Genomic DNA, 17916 nt, shown 5'->3' with positions numbered 1-17916 from the left:
AGGCCTTCCCTGTTCACCTAATAAAGGAAGATCCTAATGCTTCTCTTGTTTATGTGCTCTGATTCTTCCTGAGAAAGACAGGAATCAAGGTGTGTGTTGAATGGCTCTGTGGACCCTAGAGAAGGATTATCTAAATGCAGGCTCCTATGTGTGACAGGGAGGAGGACCTCCTGGTTTCTCACCCAGCTCTGCCATTGACATTGATCTGTGTAATCTTGGTCAAAAATCTGACTTCCTTACCTCACTTTCTGTATCACGTAATACTTGCTAAAACCAACACCATCCAAAGAATTGAGTGCCATGCTGGCACAGAGCAGACATCTACACAATGATGTTGACTGAATGAATGCTTGAAAGAATCCTGTAACTCAGGGCTTCTCAGTCTCAGCACTGTTGACGTTTTGGACTGGACAGTTCCTTGTTGTGAGAAGCTATACTGTGCATTGTAGGATGTTTAGCTACGTCTTGGCCTCTATCCATAAGATGCTAGTAGTACCCAGCTCCCATTGTGACAGCCCCAAATGCTGCCAGACATTGACAAATTGGTCCCTCACCTCCACCCTCCATCCGTAGCCAGTGGAGAACTACTGATCAAAATTATAAAATTCTGTGAAAAAAATGACAGGACTTTAAAAAGTTAACAAAGAAGAAGTATTCGGGTAACTTATTTATAATTATTCATTCTTTTAATAGAATCGGACATTAAAAGAAAGTCCAGCAGATGGCTGAATTGAAATGTATCAAGACTAGCCTTGCAAACAGACACTATCATGTACTTTAAATGATGCTGTATGTGTTGAATGTTCCATAAATATAAGTAATGTACTTTATGCTTCTTGGAATGTGAGTTCTATAGAAATAGTGTTGTAGTAGAGCAGTGCTTTTCTTGAATATGTTGGTGGTTGTCTTTATTTTTTCTTCAGTGCCATATTGCTGGACTATTGCTGAAAAATCTTAACCTACCTCGTCAGCCCACCTCCATGACACTTCCCAGAATAAATATCAAGTGTACTATTTTTGATATCGCAATAAGAGATTCAGGGATGGTGAGCTTTTTCTTTTTCTCACTTTCCATGGGGACATAATTACCAAAGCTTCACTTACCAGCCATGTGCAAGATATTATATAAAAGAAGTAGGAGAGAATGGTAGGAAAAGGCAAGCAGTAGAAGAGGGATTTTATAATTTTATTATGATTTAAATACTAGTGTCTCTTTTGGGGGGCAACAAGTCCTTTTGAGTGAATTTGGTATATTACCACTGTGTACAAAAGTAGAAATAAGGACTGATAGTTAACATTTGTTCTCAAAAGCAGGGTTTCATGGTATGGTGAAGTGGCATTTAGAGATACAACTGTTATTGCACTTACAAATGGGAGCAGATTGCTCCAAGACATCACACACAGGGTACTCCCAGCCAGTCTTGTCTTTACTTTCCCCTCCCTCATTCCCTCTAAGCCAATAGCACCTGGTTGTCTGCATTTATGTAAATGCAGGCTCCTGTGTATAACAGGGAAGAGGACCTCCTGGTTTCTCACCCAGCTCTGCCATTGACATTGACCTGTGTAATCCTGGTCAGAAATCTGACCTCCTTACTTCACTTTCTCTATCACATAATACTTGCTAAAACCAACACCATCAAAAGTGGTCATCCATGGGGCTGGACAGAGGATAGGAAAGATGAAAAGAAAACTCACCTTTCCTCCATGTGTATAAGAAAGGACTTTCTGCAGTGATGGCAGGCATAATGCATAGCATCAACATTTAGTTTGCAGCAAATTGCATTCTGCACCTTTTTCTAGAGATGAGAAAATGCCTTCCAGATGAGGACCCTTGAAGTGTGAGATGCAGGTTGGAAAGGAGATGGGAACCTGTGCTGAAAATGCAAGGATGGAGTAACTTCAAGCTCAGGTTCAAGTAGAGTCTACATTATGGGTGCAGTTTTATTCAGGTATCCCATAGCTTAATTTAAAGCACTTGGAAGATGTGAAGACTGGGAGTAGATAAGTCATAAAATGCCAAATGTCAATAGGTGGGTGGATGTGAACTTTAGGAAGACTGCCTTGGAGCTAGACTCTACTCAAATTACAGCTCTTAAATGTAGACACTTTACATTTTCTGTGGCTATGAAGGAGCATTGGGAAATTGCTTGGAGTTGAAGAAACGAGAAGGGCACATGTATACTGTGGAAAGCAATCATTTATTAGTTCAAAATAAATTCCATGGGTTAAATACTGATTTGAGTTCATAGGAATGTTGATGGAACCTGGGAAGTAATGGGGCGTGGGGTGATTGTGGAGGGGAATGAGTGGGGCCGCCATTGTGAAATGCAAATTGTGTGAAATTCAAAGATCTCTGTGCCAAGTCTAAAGCAATTTCTTTTACTTATGGTACCCATTGACATTAATCAAGCCAGAACATTTTCCTTTAAACCAAAAAATAATTAGCCCTGACAACCGAAGTAAAATTAGCCTCTTGGGAATGACCTAATTGTTCTTTTGGGAAGGCTGGACACTGGCTTGCCCTTGGCTGTGGTGTCAGCCCTGGCAAACCTGGCAGATCTCACAGACTCTGGTGGGTCCTTTCTTGCCACAGAAAGCACAAAGGACAGAAGGATTCAGGAGGTCACAGCCCTCCCCAGTCATCTGCAATGCCTGCCATCTGGAGAATTTTGTGAGTAAATGCTACCCAGATTCCTGCGAAAACTCCCATTCACTGTTTGTGCATTTGACTGCCTGCCTCTTTGGTGGCTGGAAATTTCTCCCAGCTGCTGGTAGATGGGTGTGTCCACTAACCTTTTCCCCACCTCCATTTTTCTGGCAACTGCTCAAGTTTTCAGGATTGCACTGGTGGTGACAGTGATCAAGATGAGAGCTCCCATTCCACCCTGGTTATTTTTGGCAGCTGTGAGCAATCCAAGGCCTCAACTTTTGGCACTATGTGGTTGGGATATTAGGTAACCTTTTTCCTGTGCAAGTACAGACAAAAGAGAGTGTCCTATCTTTCGTTCATTCATCGGCCGTTTTTACAGCGTTCTGTTTTCCCATTGTTCCTAATAAGAGGTGGCTCTGGAGAGGCTGAACATTTATTAAGTATATATTGTTGTTTTTCCCTCCTAGATTGAAAACATAGATGCCTGCTTGAATTTCCTGGCAGCTAAGGGAATAAACATCCAGGGGCTGTCTGCAGAAGGTGAGTCAGAGCGCTTGTCACGAAGCTGCCTCTTCATCATTAGAAATGCCCACCTGTTACTTATGAATGATATTAACACTATTAAGACAAGGGATGTTTGTGGGCTCCTGTGGTTTTGTTTTCCTTTATGTTGCTCAGTGGTTGCCTAGACTTGAGGATGCCAATGACTCACTCCAAGAATGTGGATTCAACCATACCAGCCACCTCTGCAAGACCCTGAGAGGGTAGTGAAGGGGAAGCTGTCCTATTTGAGAAAGACTTGCTTAAACAATGCTGATTTGATTCACCTGTCTAGTAATTCAGTTAATTATCAAGTCAGGCCTTATCTATGGGAGAGAGCATGCTTCACCACAGAGCATATTTCAGCTGTACAGTTCCCAGGGAAAAATGTTTAATCCTTATCTCTTTTATTAGAGGAAGCAGCACTTTTTCTTGCTCTTAAAAAAGCATGTGATTTATTAATGCAATGCTATATTTTTACATTGTGATTAGTTTTTAATTAACTTAAATTTGGTGGCTAATTAGCACATGAGTGTTCACCAGTGTTTTGCAATTAAATTAGTTATTGGTCTGGAGATGGCTGGTTCAAATTCTCAGCCACCTCAGACAACAAGTCAGCCTGAAACTTTCACGCTTTCTCCTGTTTGTAAATACAAGCAGCTGCCAGCTCAGAGCTGCCATAGGCCCAGGCATCCTCCCAAGCTCATTAGGCTGCACCTGCCTCCAGTTTTCCCAGAACAGGTAAAGCAGTTTGGGCTTCAGATGATAGCACCTTTCCCTAGTGAGACTGCTTTTTGAAAGGATGCCTGTTAGCATGGACTCTGGTGGTCAGGGTGGGGCAGAGGAGAACAATGAGAAAGGAAACAGCCAAATTGAGCAGGTAAGTTTGCAAGCACAGTGGATTCCATCTGGGACCTGTTCCTTGCCTTTGCTCTGCTACATGGTGAAAGCTTGGTTCTCCTGGCTGCGTTTCTGAGTGGTAGTCTCTCCTGGTATTGGGGGTGGGTGGTATAAATGACCACTATTAATACCTCATGGGTGTGTTTTGTCTCTGAGTGGGACTGTAGGAATTCCTCAATTGGGAACTCTGATGTGCTGGACCTGTTCCCAGTCAGGCATGGCCACACTGCTTCCAGAGGTCGCAGAAGCAGTTGTCGTGTGGTCAGTCCTAATCCCAGAAGATTCCCCAGCCCTGGGGTATGGACCCTCATCCATGGGAATAAGATCAGGGCTGGCTGACATATGGAATATGCGTTGCTGGGGGGCGGGGGTTTGCTGGGAGTAGGAAGATGCAAATTCCCATTCAGAGGAGCACATGATTTCCTCCTGGTAGAGAGTTCTTGTGCTGGCTAGTAGGTGGCAGGGCATGCTCCTCCTAGTTTCTGGGAGTGATTGAACTCCTGGGACAGGCCTGTGTCTCCCAGCAGAGCACCAGCAGGGACTTTTATAGAGGTGTGTTTGGCAGTAAGTGGCAGCAGGGCCTCTTGGGTATGCAGACTCTGCAGGCCTGCTTCATCCTGCCTGGCTGGTAGTGACCCCTGGCTACTCAGCCATCTACCCATTGGCCTGAGTTCTGCCTCATTTGTTCTCCCCATCTGTCCCATCCTCTCTGTACCCCAAGGCATAGAGAATCTACGCAATAAGTATTTGTTGAAAGAACTAGTACCAACTGTGCTTTGCGGGATTTTATCTGTATTGGCTTCAGTTCTCACAACTAAAGTTGGAGTTTATAACAGCCTCAGTTTATAGATGAAGAAACTTTGGTTTAAAGAGGTTATGAGTGGCATCCCTGAAGCATGTAGCTAGAGAGTAGCAGAGCCAGGATTTACACCCAGTTCTGTGTGATTTCAGAGCTCATGATTATGGCGTCTTCTGGGATAGAGGTGGATAAAATCTAGGTATGCCATGTAAAGGTAAAAGAAATGAGGTTTAAACTCTTTGTCACCTGGAATTGTTTCAGAAGATGTTGTAGCCCATGAAGGCACATCATGCAGAGAGACACTCAGCTGTCTGCCCCTTTTTAACATTGAGATGACCCTTGGAGGCTCTGAGCATGGAAGAGCATACCGCAGCCAGTGTGCTGTGGTATCAAGCCATTGTGGTATAACCACTCCTGTCTCAGCTGGTAGTCTCAGCAGGTGCTGCTGACCAGGACCTACTCCCATGTAGCTCCTGGGGCACTGGTGGTCTTCTGTGAGACTTGGCCAGATCTTTCACCTCAGTCTTATGATCCCTCCAGTACCTACCATAGGACTAGCAGGAATGTGTGGGCTCCATTTTCCACTTGCAGTGGGTGGAACTGCAAGGCCTCCTGTCACCTGGCAGCAGTCCCCCACCAGACAGTCTCTCTCCGGTTCTTTTCCCCACTTGGGTGGTCAAGAGGCAGATCAGCCAAGTCTCTGCTAAGCGGATGTCCAATTTGGGACTGGAATGCCAGGCTCTCCTTCATGCCAGCACCCCCACTTTGAGCGATTCTCAGAGCTACCACTCCCTTGACTTCAAGGGGCCTAAGGACTCTGCTGCCTTGCCTCCTTGGTGAAGGGAGGAAAATATCCTTTCTCCATGATCATCAAACATTGTCTCCCCAAAATGACATTCTGTCATCTAGATAGATCTTCTTATATTTTTTGGAGGATGGGGAGTGATGAAGATATGAGTGGTAAAAGTGTGAACTGCTGTATTCCTTTGGGAAAGTGGCCCCAATGTCTGCCACATTCTCAAACTTATAAAAAGCAAGGGTACTTAGAGCTTTTAATCCTCAAATTTGGCCTTATTCACAATTTCAGGGTACAGGCAATATCTCACTTGACATCATGTTACATTACAGGAATAGATTTATTGAGAACTTACCACATGTCAGTCACTGAGCTAAGTGCTGTGCATATTTATATCTTATTTAGTACCCCTAGCAACCTTATGGGGTCAGTATTAGTATTATCCCCCTCATACAGATGAGCAAACCAAGGCCCAAAGAGATTAAGCTACACATTATAAAAAGGAGGCCCACTAGATCAGCAGTGGCTAAACTACCCATATCTGCTGATTCAAAGGCCTGGTGTGTGCTACTGCACATTACTGCCTATGTTTCTATCCACCTGCATAACTACTAGCAAAGCAGTGTGGTGTATTAAAAAGTAATGTGGATTTAATGCTTTTTGTTCTCCTTTTGAAGATGACTGAGTGCCCTGAGGCTCCTTCTCTGATGGAAAAAAACATCAGCAGTTGGAAGGCCCCATAGATACATCTCCACCCTTTCCCAGTCTAAAGCTGGGTTTGCACTCAGGAGGGTGTATGCACCTGTCCTCAAAGCATTTCAGCAGCTCAGGCCTGCCCCGACCCGCCTGCGAGAGAGCCACAGGGAGCCTTTGTTCTAGGGCACAGACGGCAGATGCTTGGGGGCAGAGGCTGCAGGCCTGAGTGAGCCCCATGGAGGTGCTGCTGGTTTGGGGAACTAACCTGGGCTAGGCCTCCCTGCCCCGTCAGTTTTCCTGAAGATTGAACCCATCTATTTGCTCTTGGAGATGTGCCAGAGTCCTGTGAGCTTGGGCCTCCCTTTGCCCTGGGGTGATGTTCAAGATCCCCCACCAACCCTTCCCCAGAACACACCACCTGTCACAGCCATCTGTAAACCTGCCCCTGTGAGGAAGGATGGCCTTTATCTCTGGCCATTTTGAGAACACCTGGGGTTTGTGCTATCTGGCCCTGAGCCCATCCTCCTGCAATGGAGAAGTGGAGGTTGGGGAGTAAGGCATATTCTATCTAGTTCAGCAAATGTTTCCTGGGCACATCCTGTATGCCAGGCCCAGTGCTAGGCACTGGGGTACACCAGTGATCAAGCCAGTCATATTAAACTAACTTTGATTCCAGTTAATAAGAGAGAGCTGTGTTACTGGTAAGCATAGGATCCACTGGTGACCAAAGACAGGCAAATCACCTTTTCCTGGGGCTCTCAGTGGGGCTACACAGAAGTGGTGATGTTTCCCCCCAGATTTCATGGGATGAATAGGCATTTGCCAGACAGAAAAGGAAGGTGAAAGGAAATCTAGACAGAAGATCGGGCATAGGTAATATTAATATGATGGAGGCAAACCTTGCAGACATTGGATAAACAAAAGTAGGAACATCCTTCCAGGTGGAAGGAGTGTATGCCTTGAAGTGAAACCAGTTGCTGATTTGATTAGCTCAGTCCTGGGTTTGCTGCCCTAATGGCCAGAGATCTAGGTACTGAGTTTTCTCCTCCTTTCATCCCAAGCTAGAAAGCAGGAGGTCTTTCTGAACCCATAGGGTGAAAGCAGCAGGTGGAACATTTCCATTTCCTCCTACCTATATTACCTGAGTATGGCATTGACTGAGACCTTCAGTTTCTGTTTCTTAGCAGAAGGGGCCCCATAGGCTCTGCTCCCACCCTCTCATCCCACCTCTCCCGTGGGTAGAGTCATTGGCAGACTTGGAGAGCAGCAAGAACACAGAGGGCTGCTGAGTGGAGGGGCAAGTTAAGTGGTGAATGCCGATTATGCAGCCGGCCCAACTGCAGGGACAATGCTGCAGAATCCACAGTCCTTAATCAGCTGGGTGAACCTCACACAACCGTGGCTCAAAGGAATTGAATAGGAGTTCTGCAGCTCTGTGGTCTGCACAGCCCTCCCTTTGGCTTTGAATCCCTTATACCCTACAAAGCAGGTTTCTTTGTATAAGATTATTTCAGCACTTGTGCCATGTAAACCAAGCCTGAAGTTTCTCTTTAAAAATGTTGAAAGAAAATAACTCCTATTTATCTTACTCTTCATGCCTGACATTACCCACAGCATCTATGCAGATTAGGACCAACCAGTGGCAAGAAAGCGATTAGTCAGAACCCAAAGAAAGTGGAGTCAAGGCAATACTAATTCAAATAGAAATTGGAATATGAGAATATGGCCCATGCAATTTGCTTTTCTGTTGCCACAAGAGTGGCCACAGGAAGAGAAAGAAGAGGGCTCCAGGTTGGGTTTAGCCACAACTGGCTAGTGTCTCCTTAGGCAAGTCAGTTCTCTCTAAATCTACATGTTTTTCCTTCTCTGGAAGTCCAGAGGGTGAGGTTAATCAGATACAAAATAGTAACTCCTTTTCCAAAGCCTTGGGGAATGTCATGAGGGAAACATTCTTGTGGGGCTTTGGGGGTTTTTTTAGGCTTCCTGTGGAGGTGGCTTACCAAGCCTCATGGAACACAGACAAATACCATTTGGAAATATGGAAAGAATATAATTCTAGCTATTTTGGATACTGTCTGTTATAGACCACCCATGGTAGAAACTGTGTGGCTGTCAGCACATTCAGCACTCTTGAGTTTTTGTAATCTGAAAAGAAAATTAAACAGTTATAATGTCCATCAATTGGTGAATGAATAAACAAAATATGGTGTATCTATATGATGGGAATATAAAAACTGACAAATGCTCTAACATCGATGAGCCTTAAAATATTATGTTAAGTAAAAGGAGCCAGATGCAGGCCGGGCACGATGGCTCACGCCTTTAATCCAGCACTTTGGGAGGCTGAGGTGGGTGGATCACCTGAGGTCGAGAGTTCAAGACCAGCCTGGCCAATGTGGTAAAACCGCATCTCTACTAAAAACACAAATTAGCTGGGCATGGTGGCATGCACCTATAATCCCAGCTACTCGGGAGGCTGACACAGGAGAATCACTTGAATCCAGGAGGCAGACGTTGCAGTGAGCTGGGATTGCGCCACTGCACTCCAGCCTGGACGACAAAGTGAGACTCTGTCTCAAAACGAACAAAACCAGATGCAAAAAACTATATACAGATGCTCCTCAACTTACCGTAGGGTTACGTCCTGATAAACCCACCATAGGTTGAAAATAAATGCATTTAATACATCTAACCTACTGAATATCGTAGCTCAGCCTAGCCTACCTTAAATGTGCTCAGAACATTTACATTAGTCTATAGTTGGGCAAAATCATCTAACACACAGCCTATTTTATAATAAGGTGTTGAATATCGTATGTAATTTATTGAACACCATACCGAAAGTGAAAAACAGAATGGATGTATGGGTACTTGAAGTACGGTTTCTACTGAATGCCTATTGCTTTCACACCATAGTGAAGGTGAAAAATAGTAAAACCATCACAAGTTGGGGGCCATCTGTATTGCATGATTCTATTTATGTGAAATATCCAGAAAAGGCAAATCTGTAGAAACAGAAAGTAGATTAGTGGTTGCCTGGGAGTGGGTTTGGGGATTGATTGTTTGTAAATGAGCACAGGGAATCTTTTTGGGGTGATAGAAATATTTTAAATCTAGAATTTGCTAAATTTACTAAATATCATTAAATTGTATACTTAATTTTATGAAATTATACCTCAGTAAAACTGTTTTTAAAACCAGAAAGATTACCATTGAGTTTTCTCTAATGTTAGATCATTCGTGGTTTTCCTTTCTGGACATCAGCGACTGTGGCATACAGGGGATGAGCAGAGAGAATGGACCACTTCTTAGGCTTCCTTTGGGTGAAGAGCTCCGCAGTGGGTTCTGAGGAGGCTGCAGGTAGAATGGCCACATTTTCTCAGCCAAAAAGGGAAGTACAGAGTTGGGAAGTATCCTAGGTGCACTCATTTTATGTATTTATTTAGAGATGGAGTCTTGCTCTGTTGCCCAGGCTGGAGTGCAGTGTTGCGATCTCTGCTCACTGCAACCTCCGTCTCCCGGGTTCAAGCGATTCTCCTGCCTCAGCCTCCCGAGTAGGTGGGACTACAGGTGCATGCCACCACACCTGGCTAATTTTTTTGTATTTTTAGTAGAGACGGGGTTTCACCATGTTAGCCAGGCTGGTCTCAATCTCTTGACCTTGTGATCTGCCTGGCTCGACCTCCCAAAGTGCTGGGATTACAGGAGTTTACCACCATGCCCAGCCTCATTTTCTCATTTAATCTTCAATTAACTCTCATAACAATCCTATAGGAAAGGTACAGTAGCCTTTGCCTGTGAATAAATATTTTATTCTCCTCTGCAACTCTTTATGCATACTTTGAGGCAAATGCGTTTTAACATTGAAAAATACTGTCTGGAATAAAAACAAAAATGTATTCCCATTCTGTTCTAATTTCTTTTAATGTAGGGAATATTTTCTATGAGTCCATTATGGAAGCAAGTCCTTCTAGCCTATCCTATACCCACCCCAAATTAGAGTTATCTGTTCAGCAGATGGGGGACACAGAGCCACGTATTTGAGAGTAGGATGACTGGGGAAAGCAGAGCACAGATCATGGAGTGGGACAGCAGCCACTTGGCACACTCACTGTGGCTTGAAGCTTAGAACATGGACTTGGCAGAAGCCAAGTGCACTGTGAAGACCCATGAGCTTCCCCCAGTGCCAGAGTTCCTCCATCCCCTGCCTGTAGAACAAGCACGGTCTTGCTCGAGACGCTTGCTTTTTCAGTGGTGTCCTTACTGAGAATTTCCTCTTGGCACCTACCAGACATCTAGTTGCAACTTGCCTCCTGTATCCACTCAAATCCTAATGGCGAGAATAAGCTAATTTCTTCGTGGTATAGGCCCGATTTTAATTGACTGTGATACCAATGAAGTGTTCAGGAAGCCTGTCATATCCTAAAGAAATCAAACTCACGTGCCGGCTCAAACAGCCCATTGAACAGGAAGAAGAGCTCCCCATCTGACAAGAGTCTCTTTATTGTCTTGCAGAGATCAGGAATGGAAACCTCAAGGCCATTCTAGGCCTCTTCTTCAGCCTCTCCCGATACAAGCAGCAGCAGCAGCAGCCCCAGAAGCAGCACCTCTCCTCACCTCTGCCGCCCGCCGTATCCCAGGTGGCCGGGGCCCCCTCCCAGTGCCAGGCTGGCACCCCTCAGCAGCAGGTGCCAGCCGCTCCCCAAGCCCCGTGCCAGCCTCACCAGCCAGCGCCACATCAGCAGTCAAAAGCACAAGCGGAAATGCAGTCCAGGTGGGGGCTCCTTGCCAAATGATGGTTCTGTTTTTCAGGCACCTTCCTCCACGCCAACCAATCTCTAGGCTACCCTGTATGGCTTTTTCATTTGTGCTTCTTCAATGCTGAGAGCTTCTGGTGGTTAGTGGGAAATTAGCATGGCCTTAAAATGGATGCAGTGAGGAGCCCTTCTTGTGTCTGGCAGAGATGTATACTTTTATAGGTCAGAATTGCCAGCAGCCAAAGCTAATTAGCTGCTCCTGCTATTACTCCAGCCTATTACACACATGCTCGTAGGCAATAAACAGCCCCTAAAAGAGACTTCAAACACCTTTTGTGTGTCTCCCTACAAGCTGAATGTTCAGTGTTATACATGAGAGTAGTTTTACTTAGTGGAGGTAAAAGTTGTATTCCAGTGGATGCCTCTGCTTTGCCAGAACAGAAATATAGAGGGCACCAAAGAAAGGTGGCAAGGGAAGGAGGCAGCCATCCCTGAGTGGGGCAGCATCGCCTAATGGGAGCAGTTACCATTAAATATGACTGTGTTGTGTTGAACTGAGATGGCGAGAGTCCCACAATGCAGGAGTGATCTGCAGGGTTAGGGCCTGGATTTTGTGCCCAGGGGGACTGACGTTTGCCAGTCATACTCACCAGGTACAAGCCAATTGCCACTGTAGTTACCATCTACTATGCTACAGTGGAAATAACATCACCCTGTAAAATTTTTGTCTTAATGGTAGAAGAAAAAGGAAGACTTTAGGAACTAGAGAGTTTTTGACTCGAGGTCAAGTTCTACAGAAAAGTTCATACTGTTTTCTTTTAAGCCACAAGACTTCAGCTATGAACCCTAAATGTCACTGATCAGATTGATTGCTTGATTTCATCCAATGTATGCTGAAGAGTAATGGCCTTTTCTTTTCATTCCCCCAAAGCACCAGCATTAATAATCATAAGGCTTCTCACACACCTTGATATACCTTTTATTACCCATTGTGGTTGGGCAGGGCACAAAGCCGCTCAAACACAGCTGCTGCCTTATAGACAGTTACAGCGTTCTTTTTTCCCCATGAGAAGTGCTATTTCCCAGTTGTGATGGTGTTAAAACCAGCAGTGATGGGTGTAATGTAAATCAGGTCCCATAATTAATTATCTAATTATATCCAGTTTGCATTATGGAAATTTGTGGGGTGGAAGAGATGCCTGGACTAGCAATGAGGAACAGACAGCCTATCAGCCAGTTGCTGAACCCTTTCCCTGGAGAACTGCCTGAGTGGGAGTCACTCCCAGTCAGAGCTTCCCTGATGGACATGATTATTTAAATGATCAGGGTGTCATTTCCCAGACTGCATTCTGCTGAGTGCTTATTCCCTGGGATGTTAACTTGGGTCATATTGCGATTCTGTGGGGGGAAAATATTGGGAGATAATTTGGGTTAAATTGTTATATGGCTGTCATTGTGGGTCTACTGAGATCCTTGAACCTGCCAATATGCATTTGTTTATTTAATTGGTATTAAGCCTCCCACATGCCAGACCTATTCTAGGCACTTGGGAGTCAAGAATGAATGAGATTGCCAAGGTGCCTGCTCTCCTATGCTCTTGGAGGAGGCAGGCAAACAAGCACATGAACAGGAAAGGGAGCTATCAGATAGTGGTGAGTATTATAATAAGATGATGGGATTCAGAGGGGCTGGGTTGCTAATTTAGGTTTGGCTGATAGAAAGGTCTCTCTCAGGACACAAAGGTTAAGCTTGGTGTGTTGGAAGAGCATAAACAAGGTTATTACAGCTTAGTAGGGGAGGAGAGGGACCAGTGATAAGGTAGTTTGGAAGGAGAGAGGGCTGCTACCATTTATGTGGATGACAGTGTGACCTGTGGTCCCTGGAGTTTCACATTGCTGTGGCATTCAGGCCCCGTCATAGAGTACCAGTTAAACTGGATAGGGTTTGGACTCCATCCTAAGGGTGACAGGAAGCCATGGGAAAGTCTTAAAGTAGTAGAAAGACTGGATCTGATTGGCAGGTCAAAAAATCCACCTTTGCTTCTCTTTGGAGAATGAGATTGTGGAGGAGCAAGAATGGAAGGAAGGACCTCAGTTGAGAGGACTTTGCAATCCTATAGATGAGTTGGGCCAAGGTAATAGAAGCAGAAATGGAGATGGACCAATTCTGAATCCTTAGGGGGTTGAGCCAAGAGGCCTGCAAACAGATTAGCTCTCGGGAGTAATGGAAAGAGAGGAATCACAGATAAAGCCTAGATTCCTGGTTTGAACAATTAAGTAAGTGGTGGTATTATTCTTTGAGATGAGGAAGTCCAGGAGAGCAGGTATGCATTATGAATGTTCAGACAGGTGGTGACACAGAAAGGAGCATTCTACAAACTTGGCCACATCACTCTTCTTATTTTATAGAGCATCTCACTGCATAGGGTTCCAAGGAACATGCATTGAGAAATACTGGCTTGTGTCACTGAGCTTTGCTAACCTGAGGCATCCATTTCCATGGTAGGCGTTTGTTTTCTTAAAATAACCAGATATTCCAGTCAGAGCACCCATCTACCAGTAAGCCAAAACATCCTACTACTAACGAGTGCTTTACCTAAAGAAGAGCCAAACTTACTTGAGTCAGGTTTTTACATTCATTTATTCCAGCTACAAAGTGTCCTGCCATCATGGCCCCCTGACCCTACAGTGGTGACATGGACTGGGCTTTGGAGTTGCTGTATGTCCTCACCCCTTCATCTTGCCCAGGTTGGGTTACTTCTGCAGAAGACTGGTTTTATTCACTATATCCTGATACTTTCTAATTGTATTTCCAAAGGATAATCTTGTTCTCAAGGTCTAGGGATATGCTATCCCATGCTAACACTCTGGCTATAAATTTAAGAATGATAAAATTACATCAGTGGCTCGGTCTCCAAATTCTATCTTTGATAACCAAAATTCCAAGGGCAGTGGTTTGGACCCTTGATTATTAATGTCAAATGTTGATGCAAACCCCCACATGCCAGGTTTGTTTTGTTTTTCCGTTAGAACTCTGCCTAAAAACTATTTTGAAGCTATCTAGGTTCAGCACCCCTGGGGGGTAGCAAATACTAAAGCTTGGACAACTTTCTGTGAAGTTTGCTAGTAAAGGAGCTATGGAAGTTGGCAAAGAAAATCTAAGAATTTCTTTGCTCCACGGGCATGAAGGAATCAGAGCAAATCTTCCATGACAGTCTCATAGAGGCTCACTTTGCCTCTTCCCCTTAGCTCATCTCATAACTAACATGGTGGCCAAGAACTTAATCCACATTTCACCCTGTGAAATTCCCTACTGGTCTAAAGTCCAGGAGAGGAGCATAGTCTCCAGGACTTGCTTTTTTTTTCTCCATCTGTGACTAAACAGATAATCAGTATTCAGTTGTTAAGGAATAATCCAGAAAATGACTTTATATTTTTCTCTATTCTCCTCTGTCTCTTCACTGCCTAAGACTAGTAAAACCAATAAATTATTTCTTACCTCAGATCCTTTCATGAACGTGGTACAGGATGTATGGATGCAAGAAAGATAAATATTTCTATCTTTCAGAAAGCAGTAAATAAGTTTAACTTTTTCTTTTATTAAGCCTAACTAAAATTCTTTACATGTACCAATTTCTAGTACAAGAAAAACAGAATTTAGTGAGTTTAACAAGCATTAAATGGTTATTTCTATAGCATTAAAAGCAAAAATTCCCAAGGCCAGCAACATCTGGGTATAGATTTGCAAACATCTATGCCCTTGCTTTGGGTCACCTTTATGGGATACTGAGGACATTCATCTGAAAAGCACCCCAGTAGAACAAGCATGTGAAATAGAAACATCTCAATACTTTAGAAAGGCATAAAGTTTGTTTACTTGTTAGGGACCCCATATTTTGAGAATAAGGCCTTAAGGCAAGAAAGACATTTGATGTTTAAAGAAACACACACATGGATACATACACACAAGCATTCTTAGATAATCTTAAAAGCAGTTTCTTCACATTGGAAATCTATCAAATCAGTAAACTGAGACCTAGAAAGAAAGCTGTGTGTCATAGAAAACAGTGGGCAGGGGGAAAGAAACAGCAACATCCCCATTGTCAGAAGACTCTTAGGATTTGTGTGTCTAATGTATCTTCTCTCTCCTCACTCAGCTCTTCCACTTTTTTCTTTCCTATCATGCAGTGCATCATCCAAGGACTCATCTCAAAGCAAAATCATCCGCTTCACTCTGGGTCAGAAAAAGATCTCTAGGTTAGACTTTCTCTGTGTCCTGCAAAGCATGGTTTAATCCCAACCCACTGTTCCATTGTTCCCTCTGCTCTGGCTGAGTTTGCCTTTGGTCCTCTCCTTGTTTCATGTTTGCAGTTTGAGAAAACTAAACGTGCTTTGGCTAATGGTCCCATGGTGCAGAGCTTTGAAAGTGGCCATGGGATTGTTGCAAGTGTGTGCGGGGGAAGTGACAGAGTGCAAGTGAGATTGAGGTGTACATGACGTTTCACATTTTCTTGACTTTTGGCTTTGACTGTTTTGTCATCAGAATCCATTCTGATTTAGGTAAAGGTGAGTTTCTACATAGTTTTTATAGTGGTTTTATGATGAGTTTGCTTCCTGCTTCGTCCTGGCCCTAATCCCACCTCACCTGTATCTCATGTATGTGTGTTGTGCTTTGTCTTGTTGTTGTTGTTAAAATTACTAATGTGGGTTTGGTTTTCTCTTGAGTTATAAAGACTTGAGCATGAATCCGTATTGGGCAGAGGAGACAAAACAGCAAGGCAGCTATGTCTCATCTTTGTTTCTGGATGCTCTTAGGTGCCATGGAGACCGCCTTGGTTCCCTGAAAATAAAAAATAGGCTTGCTCACAAGCTAGTTCTCTTAATTCAGACTTTAACCTGTCTGGTGCTTCCTATGAGGATCCATCCTATGGTATGGGAAAAGCCAGTTATATCATGTTGCATCATTGCTTCTACTGTTATATTCAAGGTATCAACAGCTAACATTTATTGAACGCACCAGTTCAAATGTGTCATCTTATATCATCCTCATGCCAGACTTCATGAGGTAGGTCATATTATTGTCCGCATTTCACAGATGAGGAAACTAAAATTTAGGAAGTTACGTCATTGTGTCCAAGGCCACACACATTGAAAAGTGGACGAACCAGGATTTGAACACAGGTGGTCTAACTCAGAACCCTCACTATAACCCCTCCTTCAATTCTGGCATCTCTGTGGTTGTTGAGGCTGCTTTTTAAAATCTTATGTTTCAACCACTACTCTTGGCTTTTTCTCTCACACTGCCCTTGTGGCATCCTAACAGAAATTGCTCCTGGGGTAGAATCTCCTCCTTATTATGACTGGTATTTATTTTTCATTCAATTCTTATTGAATTCTCATTGAATTCTTATTCTTATATTTCATTGAATTCCATATTCTTATTGAGTATGGAAAGGGAAATCCATACTCATGTCTGTCTTCATTTATCACAAATACATACTAAATAACTGCTCACTGGCTGCCCCAGTGTGTTAGCCTCTAGGTGCCTTTCCTAGCCAGAGTTTACTTTTTTTTTTAGACAGGGTCTTGCTCACTCTGTCACCCAGGCTGGAGTGCAGTGGCACTATCATGGCTCCCTGCAGCCTTGATTTCCTGGGCTCAGGCATATAGCCTGAGCTCCCACATAGCTAGGACTCAGGTTCCCACATAGCTAGGACTACAGGCACATGCCTCCACACCCAGCTAATTTTTTTTTTTTTTTTTGTAAAGGTGGGTCTCTCAATGTTACCCAGGCTGGTCTCCAACTGCTGGGCTCAAGCAATCCTCCTGCCTTGGCCTCCCAGGGCACTGGGATTACAGGTGTGAGCCACTGAGCTGCCGAGCCTAGAGTTTGGTTTTCTAAAGTGCTTACACTTGGGGAGACCCAGGTCAGGCTCTGCCTGGCTGGCGAGGGGAGAAACCGTATGGCAGTGTGCCTCTCCATAGAGCAAGTCAGCACGTTACCCAGTCTCGGTGGAGGAGGATAGTAGGGAACCCAAGTTTATCACCACTTCTGGTAGCCATGCAGAAAGTGGCTGCTTTCTCTAACAACACCAGGCCCAAGTCAGAGTGGACACCCACTGCTCTGGCAAACTGGTCCTTTCCCAGTTAAGTTGCATGTCACACAAATGCACATACATAGGAAAGGAAAGGGGAGGGATGAGCTGGGAGGAAACCTGAAATTTAGTGCCTGTTCCCACGATGTGCTCAGTCCTGCAAGATAAAGAAAACAGGAGCTAGCTAGGGAAATATCTAATTGGAAGCACATGCCCATCCCGTGAATGATTTGTTATCAGTCCCAGATGATGGAAGGAGGCAGGGGGAAGAGAGGAAGCACTGGAAGATGAGGGTGTGTCAACCCTGTCCTGAGGCTGGGCTGGGCACAGTGCTTCTGGGTTTCCCCTAAGCCAAGTTCTGGCTTTCCCTTAGTGTCATATCCCCCACTTAGAGTTTCTGTGAGATTCGTTTTTGTCTCTGCTGAGGCCAATGAAGGGATGCTTCTTGGTTTCAAATGAAGCCTTTGAAGGCTCTTCCTTGCCTTCTCTACACCCCCCTTTCCCCACCCCCAGCCTTGAGCAGGATCCTGTGAAGAATTTTAGCTGATCAAGCACCACTAAGCACAGCAGTAAAGTTTGGTTGCCAAAAGAAGCAGTCCTACCCCTTCTGGCAGAGTAGGCCACCTCCCCTGGAGCTCTGGAAATAGGTCTCTTGTTGGAGATCAAGCATTGATGGAACACCTG

The 17916-nt window shown here is 44.3% G+C and overlaps 1 protein-coding gene across 3 annotated transcripts in view; it reads left to right on the top strand.

Moving 5' to 3' along the window:
• NAV2 (neuron navigator 2) overlaps positions 1–17916 on the top strand; it is a 780691-nt gene that overhangs the window by 528074 nt on the left and 234701 nt on the right. For 2 of the 3 annotated variants that reach the window (XM_032166418.3, XM_032166417.2), the window contains 2 exons: positions 3118–3190; positions 10897–11155. In XM_032166418.3, the coding sequence (XP_032022309.1) occupies positions 3118–3190; positions 10897–11155 (332 nt within the window). Of the gene's footprint in view, positions 1–3117; positions 3191–10896; positions 11156–15325; positions 15395–17916 lie in introns of all 3 variants that reach the window. The other variant, XM_058424471.1, reaches the window with a different exon arrangement.

Source organism: Hylobates moloch, unplaced genomic scaffold (assembly GCF_009828535.3).
Source record: "Hylobates moloch isolate HMO894 unplaced genomic scaffold, HMol_V3 SCAFFOLD_11, whole genome shotgun sequence".
NCBI classification, from domain to species: Eukaryota; Metazoa; Chordata; class Mammalia; order Primates; family Hylobatidae; genus Hylobates; species Hylobates moloch.
Note: the sequence above shows the minus strand (reverse complement) of the source record. Positions and strands in the feature narration are given on the sequence as shown.